A 23,789-nucleotide genomic window follows, 5' to 3' on the forward strand; every position below is an offset into this window, starting at 1 on the left:
AAATTTAGAGATGGTAAAAAGGAGCAAAGGGATAGGAAAAAGAAAAGGAAGTCATTAAGTTTCCATATCGCTAAACTAAACACAGCAAACATTAGGTTGGAAGTCAAATTAATTCCACAGATGACTTCTGTGTGGCTCATATTGTATTTCAAACATTCTGGAATTTAACTGTTTTCAAAAAGGCACGGATCTTTCGTTTGTCATGGTAGCACCATTTTTTACTAACTCTGCCCACATCCTGGTCTCATACCATGCTTCCCCATAAACAAGACCGGGTCTTATGTTAATTTTTGCTTCAAAAGACACATTAGGGCTTACATTCAGGAGACGTCATCCTGAAAAATCACACTAGGGCTTATTTTCCAGGTAGGTCTTATTTTTGGGGAAACAAAGTATATGTCATCTGCCATTAAGTCAATGCTTTTAACTTGCATTTTAATTGTCAACCCCTATTACAATATAATAAATAGTATACCAGATTAAATATATATATATATATATATAAAATATATATATATATAAAATATATATATAAAATATATATATATATAAAATATATATTATATATATATAAAATATTGCTAAGAGAAGCGATAGGACAGATGAAACTCTGATATTTAGTTTGGTGTTTTAGTAGATAACATAGCCTGAGTGAATTCCAATTACACATGTGTTTAGAGTTTCTCGTTCTCAGCAAAAGGAGATAGGTTGAAATATTAAGAGTTTATATAAATTTTAAGAGAATTTAGTGAAATCCCTCTTAATTCAGGGCCTGGGACAACACTTCTATAGTGTGCAATAAGAACTATGTGTTTGTATACCAGCCACAATATAAACACTATTAATCCTTTAACTTATTTTAAATATAATTTATTGAGTTTTCAAATAAATAAATTATTTCAAAATACTAACTATTTTGTTAGGTCTAAAGCAGGTCAATTAAACCATATGATTCACCAAAACAGAAAAAAAAATTAAAAAATTAAAAAAATTCTATTTTAATTGTATTCAGTACTGGATTTCAGTATGGTACAATTAGAGATCATTATACCATCCTGAAATATCAGTGGGAGAATGTCAAAAATGATGAGTATTCCATGTTTACAAAAGACTGTGCCTGTGGCATGCTGTGTGCTTTTGTGACTCATTTGTCTTCTAGCTTTAATCTGTCATAGTATGAAATATTACTAATGTGATTCTGCATGACAGACTAATCAAACACACAAAAAAGCTATATTTAATGACTTCTACATAAAAAAGTTTTCCAGAAAGTTATGCATGCATGTGCAATTTTTTCCCATTATTTCAAATGTTCTCCCATTTCAAGTTCTTAAGGGAAGACCACTGATTTTACAGTGAAATTCTGTAGGTAATACTTTCTCCCTGTATATGAATATTCAAATTCACGTAAGGAATTATTTTGTACCTAAATACCAGTAGAGGAATAGAGTAGAAAATTAATCTTCTAACATATATAGTGAATGAAAAATGAAAAATGCCCTCAGAAGTACTTACGAAACATTAATGATTAATGATAGAGGTAACAAAGGTAAGGATTACCATCAAGGATATTCTGATGCAAAAAAAAAAAAAGGAAGAAAATAAAAAGAATGTAGCGTGTCATTGCTACATAACTTATTTTTGCAGGAATATAAAAGATTCAGAATTTATATTAAATTTATATCACCTTTGGAATTAATTGAAACTATACAAATCCACGTAGTTCTATGAGCAGATTCTTGAATTTCAGAAAAGTTGGTAGTACTTTCCTATACTTTACTTCTCTAGCTGCATACTCTAGTAGCATACTCTTTAAATTTAAAAGTAGGTTTCACATATTTTTTATGAAATGGACAGGTCCTTGGAGACCACTGAATCAAAGCTTTTCTTCTTATAGATCGAGAAAATGAAGCCCAGAAAGGTCAAATAAATTGCTCAATGACACAATACCAACTAGAGAGAGATACAGGACTAAAACTCAGAACTCTGGACTCCTAATTGAGCTTATTTTCCACTATTCTACAATAACTATCCAATCTTCCCTTCAGTTTATTATTGTTATCATCATTGACTTTATGACTTTGAACCTTACTTCAAAATCATCTTCAGCAACTGACACCAACTGGTATTAAACAGCCTAACAGGGAAACCACTGAAATTATCCTCTTGGCAAAATAAAGCAAAAGATAAAAGCAAACATAAATGGGAAACTACTTACATGGTGAAATATGACCATCGATTACACAAATTGTACAATGTCTAGCCCAATGTTCTTGCACTATGTTTTCCAATAATATCTTAAGAATTATTAAGCATAATTTATTTTCTACAAGTGATGTAAAAAATGAGAGAAATGTGAAACATTAACGTTGACATCTATTACACAATGAATGAAAATACATATTTATCATAATGACCTAGTAGGTCATTTGATGGTTATTTTGAAAATTCAGCTAATCACATCCTAGGGCACATTACAGTCATTTACGTGGAGTTTGAAAGAAAATAATTCTGTTTAAAGTAGAAAGAGAATATTATAGCAAGAGAAAGTTTGATATATATATATATACATGTATATATATATATGTATGTATATATATATACATATATGTACATACACATACATATATATAAAAAATTTATAAATTGAAGCTTTGTAAATTCCACGTTGTATTAAAGAGTCTAAAACATCTTTTGATGTTTGATGGCTGAGAGTTCTCAAGCCCCACCATGCTCCTCCCCCTTCTGCCCCATATCTGGGCAAGATGAGTAGAAAGCCTGAGTTCTCCCATTTTTGGCACTAGTGGGAAGTTCAAACCATGCAAGCAGTGACCTGAACACAAAAGTCCTCACCCCACTACCAACCCATAGCCACAATAAAACTCCAAAGCCAATCTGCTTTCCCTGCCCTCTCACGCCTTTTGGACCTCTATGGGTATCGCTCTGCTCTCCCCAGAAAGCCTCCTTATGTGACATATACAAATTTTCATGCTCCCTTGGTGTTTGTATGGTACCATCAGTCTTCAAATCTAAACCAACCATGGGGAAACCACAACGATCGACTCAGTGAAGAGGGTGTTCAGGAGATGACCATCATGACTGAGGCTTATTCTTCTCTTGTTTTGGCTCTGCTACCTGCTAACAACATTGCACTTTGAGTTATGCTGCTTTGTGCTGCAGTTCCTGAATTCTATAAAATCTTTATCATAGATTTAATCAACCTACATCAGAAGTTTGGATAATTGGAATTTAGAAACAAGAGGTAGGGCCCTCCTTAAAGTGACTCTGGGTTGTGTGTCTTAGCCTAGATCTATCTATTGGTGTGTCTCAATTTGAACTGTATGTCTTGATTCCAGCAGAAGCTGTGACTAATGCTAGGTTCAGAGATGTGAATCTTTCTTTGTGAGTATAGATTGTGTGTCTCAACCCATCATTGGCTCTCCTAGAGCACTCAGGAAAAATAGTGATGCACTGTGCAATACATGGGTCCACTGCATGGCCCACGATGTGGAAGGGTAACTAACATGCTAAGGTCTACATTCCTAAAAGCAGATGCCTCACTAAGACCCTATTAAATGACTTTTACTCCTGCTCAGGCTTCTTAGTAACAAAGAACCTCATCTTTGGGCTTACAGAGAAAAATATTTATGGCACCCATTTGGCACAAATAAGGAAGTTATTCAAATCCTACTTAAACTCCATCTCCTTAAACCCTATAAAGCAACAATTGTTATGGGGAAAACCCCTACCCCCTATGTTACAGATTTGACACTCTCTGGAGGAAGAAACTTACAAATAGGAGCATGGTAAAAAGATCTTCCCTCCTCCCAAGTATATCCAGTAACCAATAAACCAACGAGATACAAGGTGAAGAAACACAAAATTGAGAGGTCCACAATTTGACCCAATTAGAAAACCTAAATTTACAACAAGACTTTACACAAAGAAAATGTAAAATATCTCTAATTGACTCTTGAACCTCTACACCATAGGTTTTGAATTACTTTTAATATTAACTGACATGCACCAACTGGCAAACCATCATGGCCTTAACCAATACAGAGGATGGAATTATAGTTATTCCTGGGGATCCCACCAAATTTAAATAAGGGGGGCACATCTATAAACTAAAGGAATTATGAAATAGAAAACAGTGAACAAAGAAGTATGCTTCCTTTTAATCATCAGAATTATTGCCCTGACTACATATCCCACTGTGGTCATGGGAGCTCGGACCAAAATATATTAATAAATTAAACCATGTCTTTGTCACTTATGATAGGCTTTACAAATTGAGACTCTATAGGCCTTTCCCCACAATTAAAATGGTTAATATGGTTCAATATATATTAAAACAATGCCTTCAAAGATTAAAATCCATTATAAAAGATTTATTTAGAGAAGTAGTGTTTATCCCCACTATTTCTCTATGAACAGCCAAATTGTTCTGTTCTTAAGCCTAGAAAGAATGAATAGTACCTTATAGTGGATTAGTGTAACCTAAAACTTAGTTCCACCAGTTAAAAACCCCATAATCAGTATTACTGAAGTTACGGACTCCCTCCAATTATCAGCTGGTAAACATTTTGTTATTATTGATTTCACTCAGATGTTCGTTTAGTGTTGGTTTCAACAGCTGCTAAGCCATAGTTTGCCTTCACCTTTAATGGGATACAACACACTTTGCTGTCATCTTCAAAGGAACAGATGTCCAGCTACCCATGAGGTTTTGACAGCCTAGCCATTGCACTCTGTCTTTGTAGGCAAGATCGTAAACTACGTTCAACTTTCTCCAGCAGCATGGATGATGACATCACACTGATGACATCTCCTTCAAAGAGATTCGTTTGCCACGATCATTCAAGACATGCAAAGACAAAAGAGCTCGCAAAAATGGAGAGCTTCTATTTTCCCACATATAATAAAAGGCCCTACCACCTCAGTTAAATACCTAGGAATTACTTGGTTAGTCAAAAGCCACTCTATCTCTGACACCACTAAGAAAGTACTATCGACCCTCATGGCACTACAATGTTAACCCAACTCAGAATCTTCTAGGAATTTTTGGACTTTGAGGGTAACATATTCTTCATTTATAATTTTACTTAAGCTCATTTATGCTGTTCCAATTACATTGACCTATCTTGAATGGAGCCTCCTCCTACAGAAAAGTCTCCAGAATTTTTCCAAATAATAATACAATAGGCACTGCTCCCCAGAGACACTTTCACTGTAGAGGCTTCCGCAATCTTCTGTTATGCTTCTTGGAGTCTCTGGATCACCTGTGACAGTCACATGTTTCCCATGGACTTCTGATGAAAGAAGCTCCCTTCCTAAGCCCCATGTCATAAGCTATTACAGTGGCAATTCTGCATACTCTTTTCTCCTGGAAACAGACGCCTTCCCAGGCCCTGAGTCCATGGCCCTCTGTATGCAGCTTCCCATTGTGCCTTAGGTCATTAAAGTAGTATCTTGGAAGTTTGGTATGGCCATTAAGGACTCCTTGCTAAAATAGAAATGATATCCACATGTTAGAGCCAAATCTAGGTCGTCTGGCATATTCTACTTGTATGAGGGTATGGTCTTCCCTTTCTTCATTTCCTTGTCAGGTGCCATGGTCTTACAGAAGGTCATTCTTCTTCTGGACCCATTAGCTATCCGAGGAGCTCCTTGGGATCAAGGGATTGAACATCAAAGGGAGTCTGCATACCTTGCGCACAGTATGGCCACCATCATCAAACATGATTGAACTCCCTGGACAGGTGCTGCTTTTAACACTTTAACCAAGACATCCCTGATAAAAGACTCAATGATCAGTACAATGGTCCAAACTTTGGGCAGTCATCTTTACACTGGATCCCCTGGTCAACAGTCAGGTCAACAATCATCCCCTGCTGGACATTTATATAGACCCTTGGGTCATTGTCAATTGTCTGGCCATGTGATTCAGGCAAAGGAAGCAACCATGACTCCTCATCCAAGGTTGCCCCTTATGGGGTAAACATTTCTGGGAATATTGTCTCAGAGATACTTAAAATATAAATCAATGACACATATGTCTAGTTACAATTGATAGTAATCAAGGTGCTCATTTCACTTCTCACAATACATAGTGCTGAGTTTTTAAACTAGGCATTCAATAGAATTTTCACCTCCCTAACCAATCTTTGGAAACTGGCCTGATAAAGTGCCATTGTGGCTTAATTAAACAAGTGCAAATTCTATTAAGTGAAGCATGGCACATTCTAACCACTGGCCAAACACCAAGAGTTAATTTGATAAATTTTAATCAATTTTTGATGTTTGACCACTGAAGGCTTTCCAATCTTAACCTTCTTATTCGCCCTTTGCCCCATACCTGGGCAAGCTGATAAAAGCTTGGGTGCAAGCTCCTTTAGGACCAGTGGGAAGTTCAAACTGCACAAGCCCTGACCTCTGTTAGAGAACTTCAAATCCAGTACAAGAAAACCTCCTAACCACAATAAAACCCCAAAGCCAGTCAGCTTTTCTTGCTCCCGTAAGCAATGTTGAGTCATCTTGAGATCCTGCTCTGATCTTCTCAGAAAGCCTTATCATATGTGTTAACAAAGCTTTTCACACCCTCTTAGTGCATGTGTGGTGTCACGAGTCATGACATACAAACCAAATTGGGAATGGGGGGGAATCCTGTTCTATCTGGTGACCAAACATGCCTTCAGATCTAATTATATAAATAGTACCCAAATTAAATGATATAATTATAAATATATACGAGAATCGGATTTTCCATACTGTAAAATACTGTTAGGCCAAAACACAATAAGAATTTTCTTTCTGATAGGCACAAATTAACATATAGTAGCTCCTTCCCTTATCTATGGTTGATACCTTCCACGACCCCCAATGGATGCCTAAAACTGCAAATGGTACCGAAACCTATATATAGGTTTGTATAAGTTTGTATACATTTTGTATAAGGTTTGTATAAGTTTTTTCCTATACAAACATATCTATGATAAAGTTTAACTTATAAATTAGTCACAGTAAAAAAAATTAACAATAATAAAGTAGAAAAAATTATAACAATATACTGTAATAAAAGTTTTGTGAATGTGGTCTCTCTCTCTCTCTTTTGCTAAAAATATTTTACCCTTCTTCTTCTTGTGATGATGTGAGATGCTACACCGCCAAACCTATTCCTGAATCTGTGTAACCATCCTTTACTTGCAGTAAATGGCTTGGTGTCCCTCCTTTCTGGGCATCCTTTGCTGAAATCTTCATATAGACTCAATGCTTTCTGGTGTAACAAGTTGCCATCAAACAGAACATGTTTTTTTGTTCATGTCTTCCATCACAAATTTAATGCCTTTTCCATCTTAACTAAGCACTTATCATGCACTGTGGCCTTAGCTTTAGCATTTGAGGTGAGAAAGCAAAACTAACACAAATTTATTTTTTCTTCTTTACAATTACATGGATAGAAGATAGATACTTACTGTACATCTTAGTAACCTCAGTGTACAATTTTTCTTTTTAAATTTTCTTCTTAAGTGAAGAATTTTCACCTTTGCACTTAAAGGAAGCACTTCATGGCTTCTCTTTGGCATATTAGAGTTTCTAGCATTACTACTCTTGTGCTATGGGGCCATTCTGAAGTGAAATAAGAGGTACTTGAATACAGTGTTGCAATCCGGCAACAGTGGATCTGATAACCAAGATGGTTATGTGATTAACAGGCATGAAGATGCTGGATAAAGAGATGAATCACGTCCCAATGAGACAGAGCAGGTCGTATGAAATGTCATCATGCTACTCAGATTGGCAGATTGGCATGCAATTTAAAAATTATGAATTGTTTATTTTATGATTTTTATGAATTGTTATTTCTAGAATTTTCCATTTAATATTGTTTAAATGCTGTTGATCATGGGGAACTATACTAATGGACCTTGGGTTCAGAGAGAATTTTACGAATTTGACCTCACAGTCGAGGGAAATAAAAGCAAAAATAAATGAATGGAACTATATTAAACTAAAAAGCTTCTGCACAACAAAATAAACCATCAACAAAACAAAGCGGCAACCTACCAAATGGGAGAAGATATTTGCAAACAACATCTCTGATAAGGGGCTAATATCTAAAATATGTAAAGAACTCATACAACTCAACAACAAAAAAACAAACAATTCCATTAAAAAATGGACAGAGGACCTGAATACACTTCTCCCAAGAAGACATACAAATTGCTAACACATATATGAAAAAATATTCAACTTCACTAGCTATAAGGGAAATGCAAATAAAAATCACAATGAGATACCACCTCACACCTGTTAGAATGCTATTATCAACAAGACAATTAATAACAAGTATTGAAGAGGTTGTGGAGAAAAAGAACACTCATACACGCTAGTGGGAATGTAAATTGGTATAACCACTATGGAAAACAGTACAGAATTTCCTCAAAAACTTAAGAATAGTTTTACGTATGACCCAGCAATCTCTCTTCTGGGTATCTACCCAAAAAAATCTGAAAACATTTATTCATAAAAATAGATGTACCCCCAGGCTCATTGCAGCATTATTCACGGTGGCCAAGACATGGAAACAAAAGTGTCCTTTAATAGATGATTGGATAAAGAAGATGTGTTACATATATACAACAAAATATTACTTGGCCATAAGATGAAATACTGCCATTTGCTACAACATGGAAGGATCTTGAGATTATCATATTTAGAGAAATAAGTTATACAGAAAAAGTTGAGAATCATATAATTTTACTCATATGTGGGATATGAAACTGACAAATGAACCATACAAACAAACCAAAACTCATAGACACAGACAACAGTTGAGTATCACCAAAGGGTAAGGGGGCGGGGGTGGTACAATAGTGTAAAGGGAGTCAAATGTATGGTGATAGAAGGAAAACTGACTTAGAGTGTTGAACACAAGATGCAATACATAGATGATATATTATAGAATTGTACACTTGAAACCTATATAATTTTACTAACCAATATCACCCCAATAAATTTAATAAAAATTAAAAACAAGTAACCGTTATTAATAATTTATTTTATGAATTGTTATTTCCGAAGTTTCCCATTTAATATTGTCAGAGTGATGTTGATCACGGGTAACTAAAACCACAGATAGAGTGAAACTGTAGATAGAGAGAACTACTGTACTCATTCCTACATACTGATATGAAAACAGCCATCAATTAAAAAAAATAAATGAAGTTCCCTCTTTTTTTGCAATTGGCCCATATCTAACAAATAATGATAAATACTCAACACAGATTCTGAATAAACACACATTTTTGAACGTTTTTGCCATTGTTAGATAAGAAAACTCAATATCCTGAAGGGACTGATCATTGATTTTGATGCAATTCTACTTTTAAAAAAATTAAGTGTCATGCATTTTAAATATAAAAAGCCTTTATGGACCATAAGGGTTCATTTATTACTGAAAATGTCACACCAGGAAAAACAGAATGCCAATAAAGTGATTTACAGACCTAATGAGCATATATGAAGCATCTCAAAATAATTTATCATTAAAATACGGGGAAAATTAGTGACAATAAATTACTGAATTAAGTATAAAGACAGGTAACCACAACATAAATTATGCTGAATGAAAGAGATCATTTTAAAACATCTAGATGTAAGGTCAAAGGCAAATAGTCAAATACATGTAAGGTTTTAAAGGAGAATATACATAGAATAAAAGAATGGCTGTCAATTTTAACATAAACGATGGGAAGGCTTAGTTAACTTTACATATAGAGGTCAAAACTACATTAGTACATATTTACATATTAAAAACTTTAAATTACCAAAGAAGAACAACATATATGTGCACATGTATATATAGTGTGTATGCATCGTTAGTTTCAATCCAGTTTTTACTTTTTCCTTCTGAATTCCAAAAAGACCTACGTTTTTTCTTTCATTAATCAATTTATTTTAAATTGAAGTTTATTCTTTTTTTATATTATATAAGTTTCAGGTGTACAAAATTATAATTTGACAACTGTATATACTACAGCATGTTCACCATTAAAGGTCTAGTTTTCATCTGTCAGCATACAACTAACTCACTTTACCCATTTTACCCTCCCTTCCCCCTTCCCCTCTGTTAGCCACCAGTCTGTTACTTGCATATATGAGTTTGTTTTTGTTTTGTTTTTATATTCCACCTATGAATGAAATCATATGGTATTTGTCTTTCTCCGTCTGACGTACTTCACTTAGCATAATGCCTTCCAGGTTCATTCCATGTCAGAAATGGCAAGATATTATCTTTTCGTTTTTATTGCTGAGTAGTATTCTATTCTATTCTCTCTCTCTCTCTCTCTCTCTCTCTCTCTCTCTCTCTCTCTGTGTATATATATATATATATATATATATATATATATATATATATATACACACACATATTTATTTGTTATATGTATAATATATATTCTCTCCAATACTTGTTATCATATATATATAATATATATAATATATATAATATACATATATAATATATATCGTTTCTTATGTGTGTGTGTGTGTGTGTGTGTATGTGTGTGTATGTATACATACATATATATGTACCAAATCTTCCTTATTCATTCATCCATCGATGGACACTTAGGTACTTAGATTATTTTCATGCCTTTGCTATTGTACATAATGTGGCTTTGAATATAGAGGTGCTTGTATCTTTTCAAGTAAGTGATTTTGTATTTTTTGAATAAATACCCAGAAGTAAATTAGCTGGATAATATGTTGGTTCTAGTCTTAACTTTTTGAGGAAACTCCATACTGTTTTCCATAGTGGCTATACCAATGTACTCTCCCATCAGTGTTGCAGGAAGGGTCCCTTTTCTCCACATTCTCTTCAATACTTGTTATTTCTTGTCTTTTTTGATAATAGCCATTTTAACAGGTATGAGGTAATATCTCATTGTGGTTTTGATTTGTGTTTCTCTAATAATTAGTAATGTTGAACATCTTTTCATGTGCTTGTTGGCCATCTGTATGTCTTCTTTGGGAAAATGTCTATTCAGATTACCTGCTCATTTTTTAATAAAATATTTTTGTTGTTGAGTTGTACAGGGTTTTTATATATTTTGGATATTAACTCCTTTTTAGATGTTTGATTTATAAATATATTTTCCTATTTGGTAGGTTGTCTTTTCATTTTGTTCATGGTTTTCTTTGCTGTAAAAAAGCTTTAGTTTAATATTGTTATCGTAGGCAGAAAGAATAGGGCAGCGGTGAGAGAGAGGAAGGGAGGGAAGAAGAAGTGGGAGAAAACAAAGGAGGGAAGAGATGAGATTATCCTTAAGAAAATGTGCAGCTACCAGACTGGCCAGAACTAGATTTTGGTAGCAAAGAGCAGACCCAGTACACCATCTTGTCCCTCAAGATTAACTTTAGCTAATTATAATGGATTCTAATATTATTAGCATTGAGGTTAGGTAAAATCTCTACCCTCTGTGTCACCATGACAGTTCTGACAAGGGCCAAATGAGGACCAGAGAATCCCACCTACTGACGGGAAGTAATGGTCAGTGAGGACCCGCCTAAGAATGCCTTTAAACCACTCTTAAGTCTTGAATATTTCACACCTTCATTTTTAGCGCAATAAATTATCAAGCCCCACCCCTCTTCGGGGCAGTTGCTCTTCTCCTGGCCTGCCCACTCCCACCATTTTAGGAGTATACTATTGTCTTTTCTTTTAATAAATCCACTCATTTGGTGAGTCCTTGAATTCTTTCCTATGAGGATACCAAGAATACATTTACCGGCAACAATACAGTCCCATTTGTTATTTTTGTTTTTGCTACCTTCACTGTCAGAAACACATCTACAAAAACATCGCTAAGACTGATATCCAGGAATATAGCATCTATGTTTCCTTCTATGTGTTTTATGGTTTCGGGTCTTACATTCAAGTCTTTAATCCATTTTGAGTTCATTTTTGTGTGTGATGTAAGACAGTGGTCTAATTTCATTCTTATGCATGTGGCTGTCCAGTTTTCCCAACACCATTAATTGAAGAGAATTTCCTATCTCTATTGGATGTTCTTGGTAAGGAGACCTACATTTTTAGAGACTGTTTTTCACAGACTAACAGTTTACGCAGAAATGTGGAAGATATAATTTTGCAAAAATAAATTGCATTTAAAAATCTTCATGTAATTACCTAAGTCTATAAGATATAAAGGAAATACTAAATTTAATAAATATAAGAATAAATGAGATAGCTATCTAATCATTATCGGTGTTTTCAATATAATATTATGGTAAAGTTTGAGAGATAAAAACAAACAAACAAACAAACAAAAACACAACTATTTCCCGATATTTTAGGCAATGTCATAGGGAAAGATGTTTCTAGATTGACTGGAGGAAAAAAAAAATACTATAGTGGGAAGTATAAAAGATAATGGCTGTGAATAAGAAACAAATATAAAATATGTGGAAGTAGAGTACAAGGCAAGTTCAAGGTGATGACAGCTATCCAAAAATAATGCATCTCCCACAGCAATACACAAAAGGTTTTAGTAATTCTATGTGCCCATTGTACAGAGTAGAGTGACAATAACTTTGCATTTTTGGGGATTCCTGAATTTGAAATCCTGCAACCAAGAGCATGTACCAATAACAAAAGAGATGAGAAACAGCAGACTAATTGGGCAATCTAAGAAGAAAAACCTGAAAAGGTTTTCATGCCCATTTCCAAGATTCCACATATGAAAGACAATCTTGGAAAAGAGTATTTTGTACCGTAACAAATATGCATTTCAGGGTGGGTATTTTAGGAGGTAACATTATCTGGGAGGTTAAACACAAAATTAAGTCACCAGAGATTATCGTGGATATCCACAAGATGATGTTTATGTTGGAAATCTCTAAGAAATCTGAATGTCAGTTTGCATTCCACAGCTAATATTGATTACATACTTTATAGAGCACTTTATGTGAAGATTATCTACATAAAACTGTAGTAATATAGTTTATTCTCTGTATTGGGTTAAATAGTGTCCCCTCAAAATTCATGTTCATCTAGGAGCTCAGAATGTCATTGCTTTGGGCAACAGGGTCTTTGCAGATGCAATTAATTGAAGGTTAAGGTGAGATCAAACTGGATTGGGGTGGCCCCTAAATCCAACAACTGATTTTATAAGAAGAAAGGTCAGAGATACACACAGAAACAGAGGAGACACACAAACCAAGGGAAAAAAGCTTGTGAAGACAAAGGGAGAGATTAGAGTGATGGTAGCTACAAGCCACAGACCTTCAAGGATTGCTGGGAGCCACTAGAAGCTAGGAAGAGGCAAAAAAATATTCTATCCTCGGGACTGCTGAGAGGCTGGCAATACTATCACCTGATTCAGCGATCTAGCCTCCAGAACTATGAGTAAGTTTCTGTTGTTTTAAGTCACCAAGTTTACAGTATTGTGTAGACCTAAGCCACAAATGCATATTCTTTTACAGGTAATTCCTAGAATGTAAGGAGAGGGTGATTGAAGGAAAACAGGAATGGGAGAATGAGAAGAGATGATAATTTTAAAATGTAATATTCCATGTGAAACTAATGCAAGTATTGCGTTACTAGTTATGAATCATTTCTTCTGAATTATAGTTTAAAAGGTCCCTCTATTTTTTTTTTTTTTTTTTTTTTTTAAATCCTACGTCTGTCAATTGCTTCAGGTATCTTGCTTTACCAATTGGTCCATCTCAAACCTTAAATTTTGCCCTTTGTACTGTCTTTCTCTTAGGCTTTAAAATAAAAAATTCTATTATTTTCTATCCCAGGAGAAAACTGTCAATGTAAGAAACATCTAAACCTATAGAGAATTTTTATGAGTTTATTTGAGCCAAACTGATGACATTTGTTGGGAAGCAAAGTCCCAACAAATTGAGAAAATGCACTGGAGAATGGCAGTTTTGCAGCTAATTTTATATATTAGAATCAAAGGAGGAAATGTAAGGAGAGTTACATCTGGTGGTAGATTAAGGAGAAAGGAGAAAGCAAAATGGGGAAATCTTTGGGATTAGATAAAAATTAAAATAGAAAGACACATACTCCTTTTACATTGGTGAGTACAGGATAGTTAACAATTAACATTTATAGCACAGAGAGATGGTATTCGGGGAACAAGATAACAAGTAAGCATTCTGTGGTCTCATGCTCTGGGCAGTGGGTTGTGCCATCAGGGATCTGGAAAAGACTACTCTGACATATCAAAGGTATGTTATCTTAGATACAAAAAAAACAACAGACAGGCCCACTAAGGTAAAGACTGACCTTTGTCAAGGAAGCTAGAAGCCTAGGATGTGACTACCCCAGTGACCTGCTTTGGTCTCTGAGTTTGTAGAGCTCACCATGCTGGCTTCCCCTGAGCTTGTCAGGTTTAGTACGTGGCCTCTTGTTTGTCCACACTTCCCCTTTTTGGTCATAAATCAATCCAAAGGATGCACTGATGACCAACCTTTTCGTTGGATAATGTGGTCCCATAGTGATAGGAAGGCTTATTGCTAGGAGGTTTTATTGCCATTATTTGTTTTGTTGAAATGGTGGACCATTGGGGATGAAGCAAGACCATAATCTTGGATGGAAGGTAAGGCTGAATTTTTTTAAAGGAAAAGGAAGGTAAATGGGAGGGATTCAGGTCTTATGGACCTTCACTAAAAAGAAAAAAGAAAAACAAACAAACAAAAAACAAACTTTTGGATTATTTTTAATCTGCAAACTATTAGGATTTAGTTTTGCTGTCTGTTTTACTTTTTTGTAGTTTGCATTTAGTATAACATACCTTTGAAATGCCAATGTAATTTTTTTTCAGACCTCTTAGGACACACCCACTGTACCAGAGCCTGAGACCACAGAACCCCTTATTATTATCTTCTTTTTATAATGCCCTATTTATGTTATAAATTATAATTATTAATTATTTCTTATTGACCAATGTAAAAGAAATAGGTGCTTTGTTTTATATTTTGTTTAATTTTACAAATTTTTCCACTTTGCTTTTGCTTACCCTCTTAATTTTCCAGTGCTGGATTTTACGTAACCCTTCTTATGTTTTCTTTCTTGATTTTAATGTAAAAAGTAAGCTACAGAACTGCTATTTTTGAAAGCATTTTTTTCAATTTGTTGACATTTTTGCTTCTGATAATTGTTGTCAGTTTGGCTTAAATAAAATTTTTTACAGGTTTGGACGTTTACTACATCAATATTTACTTGACGTAGAGGGCAGGATTCCAAAGAAGCCCACCAGGACCACCCTGTAGACCTAGACCTTGTGCTAGGTACCATCAGAGGCCCACTGTGCTCAAGGGCTCTCCACTTTGCATTGGGTGAACTTGGGTGAGTTTTGCTTGGAATTCCGGACCTCCCTGTTTTAAGGTAGGAGGGCCTGACTTGATTTGAGCTTTTCTTAAAAAAACAAAAAGATCCTTGAGATGGTAATAAGGGTTAAGGGTTGAGATAACCCAGGGGAAAAAAATAAATAATTAAAATAAATAAATAAATAAAATGGGTGGTTGGTTTTTAATTTTGGCTTTTCAGTTGAAAATGCTTACTGAGAATCTGAACAAAACCTTTTGCTAGATAAACGAGTGTCTGAATTTGTTCATCTTTGAAGATAAAGGGAATTTACTCCCTTCAGCTCCAATTTTGGGTATTCTTAGATGACTAAGAATCTATGTGGAGGTGTCAGAAGGTACCCCTTAGGACAAACAGAGCCCCATAGGGAATTCCAGCACAACTGTAATTAAATAACTGACTCATCTGTGGACACGCACATAAAGGCTAGTTACCTAGTGCTCTGAGTCCTCGTGGTTGTATTAGACAGCTGGGGAGAGAAATCAAGACACCTAAAAGCGTTGGATTGACTCAGAAGGTGACAGACAGCTCCTTGGAGATCAACCCATAAACAGACCAACCCATAAACAGCATACTTCAACCCACTACACAATATCCCTAGAAATGTGTTCAGATTCTGCAGATCTCAAAAGATAGCTAAAGTTAACATGGGAAATTGTGCCTCCATGGCCAACAAGCCCTTAGACCCCAGCCCCCATTGTACTCCTGTATATATACAGTTTGTAGGGAGCTTTTACTTGCAAGTACTTACAGACATGGGAAGGTTTAACTAGAAGTGATATCAACTTAAGATGGCTGAAATGGAGTTCTTTTGACATCTAAATATATATACACATATGTGTATATATATATATACACATATGTGTATATATATACACACACACACACACACACACATATATATATATATATATATATATATATATATATATATATATTTGCATGCACCTGACTAAGAAAAAAGCCAACATTAAAATCAGATTGAATTAATGATGACAGGCTTACCTCAAATGGCAAATAGAAGCCCCTGAAACGGAGCACAGAGACTTTCTTCTCTCCCGGAAGTTAATAAGAAAATTTTAAAGACAGTCTCTGAAATAAAGGTTTCTGAAGCTTCTCAACGCCAACATCCCACTTTTCCCTCTTTTCCAGCTGCCCTGTTGTACCCTTTACTTGTTGTCCAGACTTACTCTCATCCTTTCCCTTTTCTATCTCTTCTACAAAACAGACAATAACAAACACTAGCCTCTGACTTATACCCTACTTTGGCTGTCATCCTAGCCTTTTCTGTTGTTTCCTCAGCCAAGTTTGTTAAAATAGAAGTGCACAATATTTATGTCCCAAATCTATTAATTACCCCTCCTTGCAATTTGATTGTGACCCATATACTCTAGGTATGTTTTATATGTATTTATACTTCTATGTATGTATATGTATAAATACATATAAACAAAAATAATTCACCTATAACAATGTGAACAATTCATTCTAAAGCTCCTTATCTACATCAAATCCAAAATAAAACAAAAGCTGTCTTCCATGTTTTTGGCACTTAAAATAATGCATGAAGACTTAAGTAACCAAACCATAGCGGAAATAGCTGATAATTAAAAATTGAAATAAAGAGGAAAATTAAAACATAGTTTTATTAATGAAGTAGGGTATTTTAATCCAAAAATACAATTGAAATAATTTAATTGTATAGAAAAGAAAGAGTGAAACATCAGTAAAAGCTATCCAACTGACGCAGAATTGTTATTTTTCTAAGTATACAAAACTGGAATCCTGCAGAATGACTATTGCCAAAGTGACCCTAATATCTGAAGTTCAAATGAAATCCCATGATGCTTATGAAAGTATTATGAATTGATACTTCTCTTATCTAAAAAAACTGAAAAAACATAAATGGAGTGACAAACAAAACAGTATTCAATCAACCAGGAAAGCAGAGTCACATATGTACACAATTAACTTATATGAATTGAATTCTACATCAAGCAAAAAGAAATAAATAAAAGTAATTTGGTACTACATGCCCTATAGGAAACCAAACTACCTCACCTGATATTATATGAAGAAACTGTTACCTTTCTGATGTTGGAGGAAAAATGTCCTGTTAGAATTATTCAGAGGCAATATGGTTTGTGCAAAATCATGTAGATCTTCTATGAGAGATTTAAGGTATTTCATGGATGATGATTACACGGGATTTTCTCCTTTACATTAACAACGTTAGAACTTAACCCATGTAAAAAATGCAATACCAATGAATGAACTGAGTGTATTTGACGAATGTTATGCTAAATGATAATGACGTATAAAAGTAAAATACTAAGAGTGTCAGCATATACAAGATATAAAAAGAGGGCATGATTATAATTTGGGATAAATTATAGGAAAAGAGGAAATAGAAAGAAGTGATATGTTATGAAGTGATACTAAAAAGTCATACAATAAAGCCCGATGTGCAATGGACGGCAGTTTTGGCAGAGTGAGAATGAGAGGAAGCAGAAGCAAAAGAGGAATTTTATTTGTAGAGACCCAACGACTATTGGTTGATCATCTCACATTAAGTAGGCAAAGGTAAAGATAGGAAGAAGTCAATGATCAATATTTACTTAATTCTCCTACTCTGCTCCCAAATCTTAAGGAATCGTTAGGTGACTGGATATCCCCTGGAAATGTGAAATGCAAAATATTTGTTTTTATGCTTTCATTACATAATATAAATATTTCATTATTAGCCATGCTACACTTAAGATCTAGTCCAATGTAGTAACCCAGGTCATTTTATTTCATCTTTTTTTGAGGCGGTGGGGGAATCTATGTTTGTGAACATAAAGAAAAGTGTGTGTGTGTGTGCACATGTGTGTACATGACTTACTATGTGTTATTATAACAATCATTTACATAAGTTATATTATTTAATTGTAAAATAAACCTATGCGGTAGACATTTAGCATCTCTAGTTCAGAGATGGGAAAAATCAGTCTCAGGCTTATGATGAGTGACTTGTCTAAAGAAAACAAGTAAATTGGGTTTGGCTCTAAACCCGCAAATCTGACTCCAAGGCTGGCATTCTTAAACCTCATGGTATTGATCATGCACTACTACATAGTGAGACATACTTTATGTATACAATCTCAGTTATTTCTCACAACAACTCTGCCCTGTAGACATAATGGTCCCCATTTTACAAATAAAGGAACTGAGTCTCAAGGAGATTATATAATTGTCCAAAGACAGATATCTAAAATGTAACAGGCTGAAATTAGAATCCAAGACTGTCTGACTTTATATGTCATTTGAAACCAAGAATTATGCAACATTTATAAAAATAAAATCAATTTCTTAACTAACAAATCGGAGTATACTTGATTGTACCCACAAATAATCCAAGGTTTGTTTTTAAAAGTTAGTGTTAAAAAACACTGAATATTGATTGTATTATTTTTTCCATTGAAAGGATTAAATTTCACTTACATTAACCCTGTTAAAATAAAGATTCCATTCTTTAAGAATCTGTTAATTTACCTTTATTTTAATCACTACTTTTCCCTTTTCTTTTTGGACACACATAGGCTACTGTAAAGCATCCCCAGGTGATCAGCAGGTCTACGTGTCAAGGAAGGAAATAGTTATATTTCTTCTTTCTCATTCTTTTGGCCACATTGTATCCCTCAAAGTATAATCAAACAAATTAATGGCTCCTAAAGAGGACTCAGATTGCCATGAAGTCTTCTGGACCCTCATTGGGAGGATTCTGGGAGCAAGCATGGAACATTTTTTTGGCAGTTAGGGATTATAACCCCTCTAACAAAGAAAGAACGCTCTTGGGCACAACAGGCAAGAAAGATATAAACACAATTAAGGAGAGGATGTTTTCCTTCTAAACTATTGTTCACTTCAGAAAGAGCTCAACTCTGATTCATCTGATCAAAGCACTAGGAAGAAGAAATATTTTGTAGAGTACAGAAACAGACACTTTGCTAATGCCGGCATCGTCACTCTATTTCAAGGTTAAAATAAAAGGTTTACTATTTCACTTCTGATCGCAATGTTCTCTCACAGAAGTTGAGGTTCCTGGACTTGTTTCAGGAGAAAAGGAGGATATATAGGTAGTATCTGGTTATAAGAAATTGGACTGGAAGCATCAGCTTATTTTATGTATCATCAGAAACGTTGTCAAGATATGATCCCAAAACCTTGAAATGATAAAATCCAGATCGTTCTGCTAAAATACTTAGTCATCCAGACCCACACATTCTTTATAGCTATAGCAAATCCTTTACCATATGACACAAGTCTGTAAATCTAAATTGTAGAAGTCTGAACTTTCAGCTTCTCTGCCATACTTTACTGCTCACTAAATTTCTATTGTCTATGCATCCATATACAGAGCTTCAACCTGGGTGAGATCCAGCTGGATCTCAGATCCAAAACCTTTAGAAGCCAGGTAGAAGTGACCCTTAAGACTTGTGATCAGGGAGGTGTACAGGTAGCAAAGGACACACTGTCTTGTCAGTGCCAATGCAGAAGAGACTGTCAGGTTGACAAGATGAAATACCCTTAGCTGTCTCTTTAGATTCATTGCTGACCCAGAAACTAGGTGCTTAAAAACAAAATTTCTTCTCTTTGGAAATGTGTACATGAAGTATAAAACTTTTATGATTTTTTTAATATACTTTTGTCATTATTATAATACTCCTATGTTTGACTTCACACATATTTTGCAGAGTACATTTTGCTTTATGCTCTGCTAATTTCCCATTTTACATCATTCAAATATGAAGGCACTTGCAAGGTGACTGGATGTACTTATTTTTAAAAATTAAAAACAATCCTGTTTTCATTTTTATATTGTTGTTTACCTGTGTACTTGGTTACAAATTCAGATTGAATAGAATGACCTCAAAAGTTTATTATTACAGCACTATCTAAAAGGATTACAGAGTAAAATGCTTTATGGACAATGAATATTTTCAGAAAAAAATTAACATTTTTGAATAGTGTGTAGTGAAAACTAAAGCATGTCTGGAATGAAATACTACATGATGAGATGAATATTACTTACCAAATTCCTTGGGAACTGCTATAGAATAAACACAATTATGTCCCACACTGTAATTTTTTGGATAGTTTGGTGATAGAACAGTGCCTTCTGACCCTGTTGAACGACTTCCACATGGTGCTAGGAGATAAAAATGATAAAACATTATTTTTAGAAAAAAAATTAAAAATGAATACTGTGAGTGTATTCTTCATATAAAAATATGCCAACTGGATTTTAAGGTGTATCATTTATCTTCATATTTTAATAAGATTCCCCATTATCAAATACTTTTTTAAAAATTAAAAAACTGTACACATACAAAACTTTTAAAGCATTAAGATGTACTCCTCTCAGAAACAAAGTAATACAATAATGTAATGGTGCTACCTTTAGGGGTAATAATGGTGGTCCTGCTTTCATTTATGATAAAAGTGTAATGATAATCATGTTTTCTATAATGATGAGAAATTACTAACGCAAGTGAAAAATTGTTTCACTGCCAGGTTTTGCAACTCTACTGAAAATCAATCCTGATTATGCTGCCACCAAATTAAGTATTTCTGTACGTGGAACAAGGATGGCTGTACAAGTACATTCACCCACTCAGCTAAGTAAAATAGTCTCTTACCAATCTGTATCTGTTCATTTGGCCAACACTTAAATCAGAAAAGTTGCTAAGGGTATATGGAGGCAGAATTTAAACTACCTCAGCCCCAAATGTGCAATGTTACTAAAAAGGATGAGGGTAAAACCAATGTTTCTGGCAAATTTGTAGGTGATGGTTCCACTCTTCACAAGATAGGGGGATGTGTTAGGATTCATAGTTCTAGAACTCAGGGAGACACCTGGGTTACTAATAGATATTTAGGTATCCAAAGCTTAAAGATGATTGTTGATATTCTTTAAAAGAATGAGGTCACCCGAAAAAAGTATGTAGAATGAGGAAAGATGGCCAAAAGAGGAGGTCTGGGGAATGCCCAGGCTGAATCAGATAGAGGATGGCTACAAAGAAATAAGTCCCTTGGGAGCAATGGGAAAAGAAAGTTTCAATTAAAGAAAGTCTTTGAAAAGGTTAAGTGCTGGAAAGTGGTAATAAATCAAAAAGGAGTCTTGAGTGGATTTGGCAGTCTGGTGTATCAGTGAGCGAGGAGCTTCTTCTCAGTGGCCACGGTTTCCTTGAGGAGGGATTTTGCATAGGCTTGCTGGCCTGCTGGCCCCACCCCGTGCCCCCTGGAGGTGGAATGAGCTTCCTGATTGATGAGCTCTGACATGACCTTTACTGCCAGTAGGGGGCGCCCTGCCTGCATAACACAATTGCTGGTCTCCCACTCTACAGCCTATTAAGTATTTCAGGATGAGTTTGTTGAGGAGCTGTCCATGGTTGTTGCAAGACACCTGGCACTGCATAGGAAGCCCAATGTTTTTGCTCCTCAGCTTTTATCAATACTAAAGCTGTTGGTTTGATTTCCTTCAGCCTATCTCTTAGTTGGCTTTGAACTTGTGCAAGATTCCCCTCAAACAGAAAAGGGGGAGTTGCTGGTATTATTAATACATTAGTTTCAACCAAAGCAGATTTCTGCAAATTACAACCAGTAAGACAGATCCAGCCCATACTAAAAGAAGTTTTTACATTTTTAAAGAGTTGCAAAACAAAACAAAAACTGAAAGTATGTGGCAGAGATATGTGGCCAGCAAAGCCCAAACAGGTACAGAGAAGTCCTTACAAAGGGAAAATTGGGAATGCTGATCTAGAGGCTTGGAGAAGATAAGATTAAGAACAAAAGTGGAGTGACTAGTTTTAAAAAGCATTAGTGACACTCCTCTGTGAACGAGCAAAAAGCTGATGGAGACTAGAAATACATAGGCTTACGTTTTATGTTGGGAATTTATTGGAGTTAATGCTTGGTTTTCTTTTTAAAGAGAGCTGGTGTGTACTATTTGGCTTAAGAGTCATGGCAGTTTAAAAAAGTCAAAACTTTTGATCAATTCCTGGCCAAACTTTAAAATATAGCAGTGTATTTAAAACACACAACACAAACAGTATGTTGTGTTGAATTGGGTGGCTAATAAATGTTCTGCCTTTTTTCTTTTAATATTCTATAAAATGGTAATAAATAGTTGGACTTAAACATATTAAAATTAGAACTCCCCAGAATAACAACAAATTGACAGTGATGATAAACACCAAAGATGCATCATTCTCATCACTCATTATTTTTTGAGATTAGAGTAGTCAGATGTGTTCTTATTTCAGCACTGATAACTCTAGTCAACTGATAATATTACTGATGAGAGAATCCTTCAAGAATGAGCAGTATGTTTTATATTAACTTTCCTTCTGATTTTAAGGTGCTCCAAAATTACAATACTTTAAATATATATGATGAAACCCTTATTTTTAAATTATGAAAGTATAAATAGAAATGAGAGCTTCTAACTCAAGCTTAGCTTTGTGACTTTGTCACGAATATTCTGTCATTCCACATTAATATGCGTCTGACAGCTCAATTTGTTTTGTACATTTTATTTTGCATAATGGTTATTTTAGGACAGCTTTTGTTGAAAATCTAATTTATAAATATGAAAAATATAAAGGTTTTTATTTTAAACTACTGATGAATATATATGAGGTTGCAGTATAATCACATGTCCTTATGATAACTGATATTATAATATGTTCTGTTATTTGTACTGGTAGCAATAATTTTATATTTCTTCTGGTTAGTGATTACAGCACTTAATTTATAGTAATTATGCTAAACACTGTAGTGACTGACAATATTTTATGCAGTATGTAAATATCATAAATAAGGGAAAATTAACTGTGCTGTGAGATACAGATTTATTGTAATCTGTTTTACATTTATGAAAATGTAATGGAATCATGACTAAGCCAGGCCATCTTTACTAATTCCCCTAATAGTGGTTCCTAGAAGCTTTTGATGTTCTCTCTCCCTGTTTTAATTTCACCTTATTGGCTAGTATAGAAAAGGGCAGCCTTTATCTTTCTGGCTCTGTTAACAATCAGAAGATAAAAGCAAGGCAGGACGTTTAATTCTATGCTTATTTTTGCCATTTGACTTATACTTGTGGGTCTTTTGTCAAACGGGCTGTGTTTCTCTAAACAGCCTGTATCACTGGAATACATTAAATAAAAGAAGTCACCTGTTCCTGATTATAACTTATGCCACACTGTGAGTACCTCTTCAATCTGTATTTTAATAGCATTTTTGTAGAACACACAGATTATGAGAAAAAATGGTTTTATGATTAACTATATTTGGGGAATACATGGGTAAAAGAAACAGGGTTCTTTACTATAGGACTTCATTGAGACGTTAGTAAGGTTTGGGG

The 23,789-nt window shown here is 34.6% G+C and overlaps 1 protein-coding gene across 1 annotated transcript in view; it reads right to left on the reverse strand.

Annotated features, from left to right (window-relative positions):
* Window positions 1-23,789, reverse strand: part of CSMD3 (CUB and Sushi multiple domains 3) — a 1,093,095-nt gene that overhangs the window by 218,004 nt on the left and 851,302 nt on the right. Inside the window, exon 32 of the mRNA XM_033126920.1 lies at window positions 20,457-20,573. Within this exon, the coding sequence (XP_032982811.1) occupies window positions 20,457-20,573 (117 nt within the window). The remainder of the gene's footprint in view (window positions 1-20,456; window positions 20,574-23,789) is intronic.

This window comes from Rhinolophus ferrumequinum, chromosome 14, assembly GCF_004115265.2.
Source record: "Rhinolophus ferrumequinum isolate MPI-CBG mRhiFer1 chromosome 14, mRhiFer1_v1.p, whole genome shotgun sequence".
In the NCBI taxonomy this organism is placed as follows: domain Eukaryota; kingdom Metazoa; phylum Chordata; class Mammalia; order Chiroptera; family Rhinolophidae; genus Rhinolophus; species Rhinolophus ferrumequinum.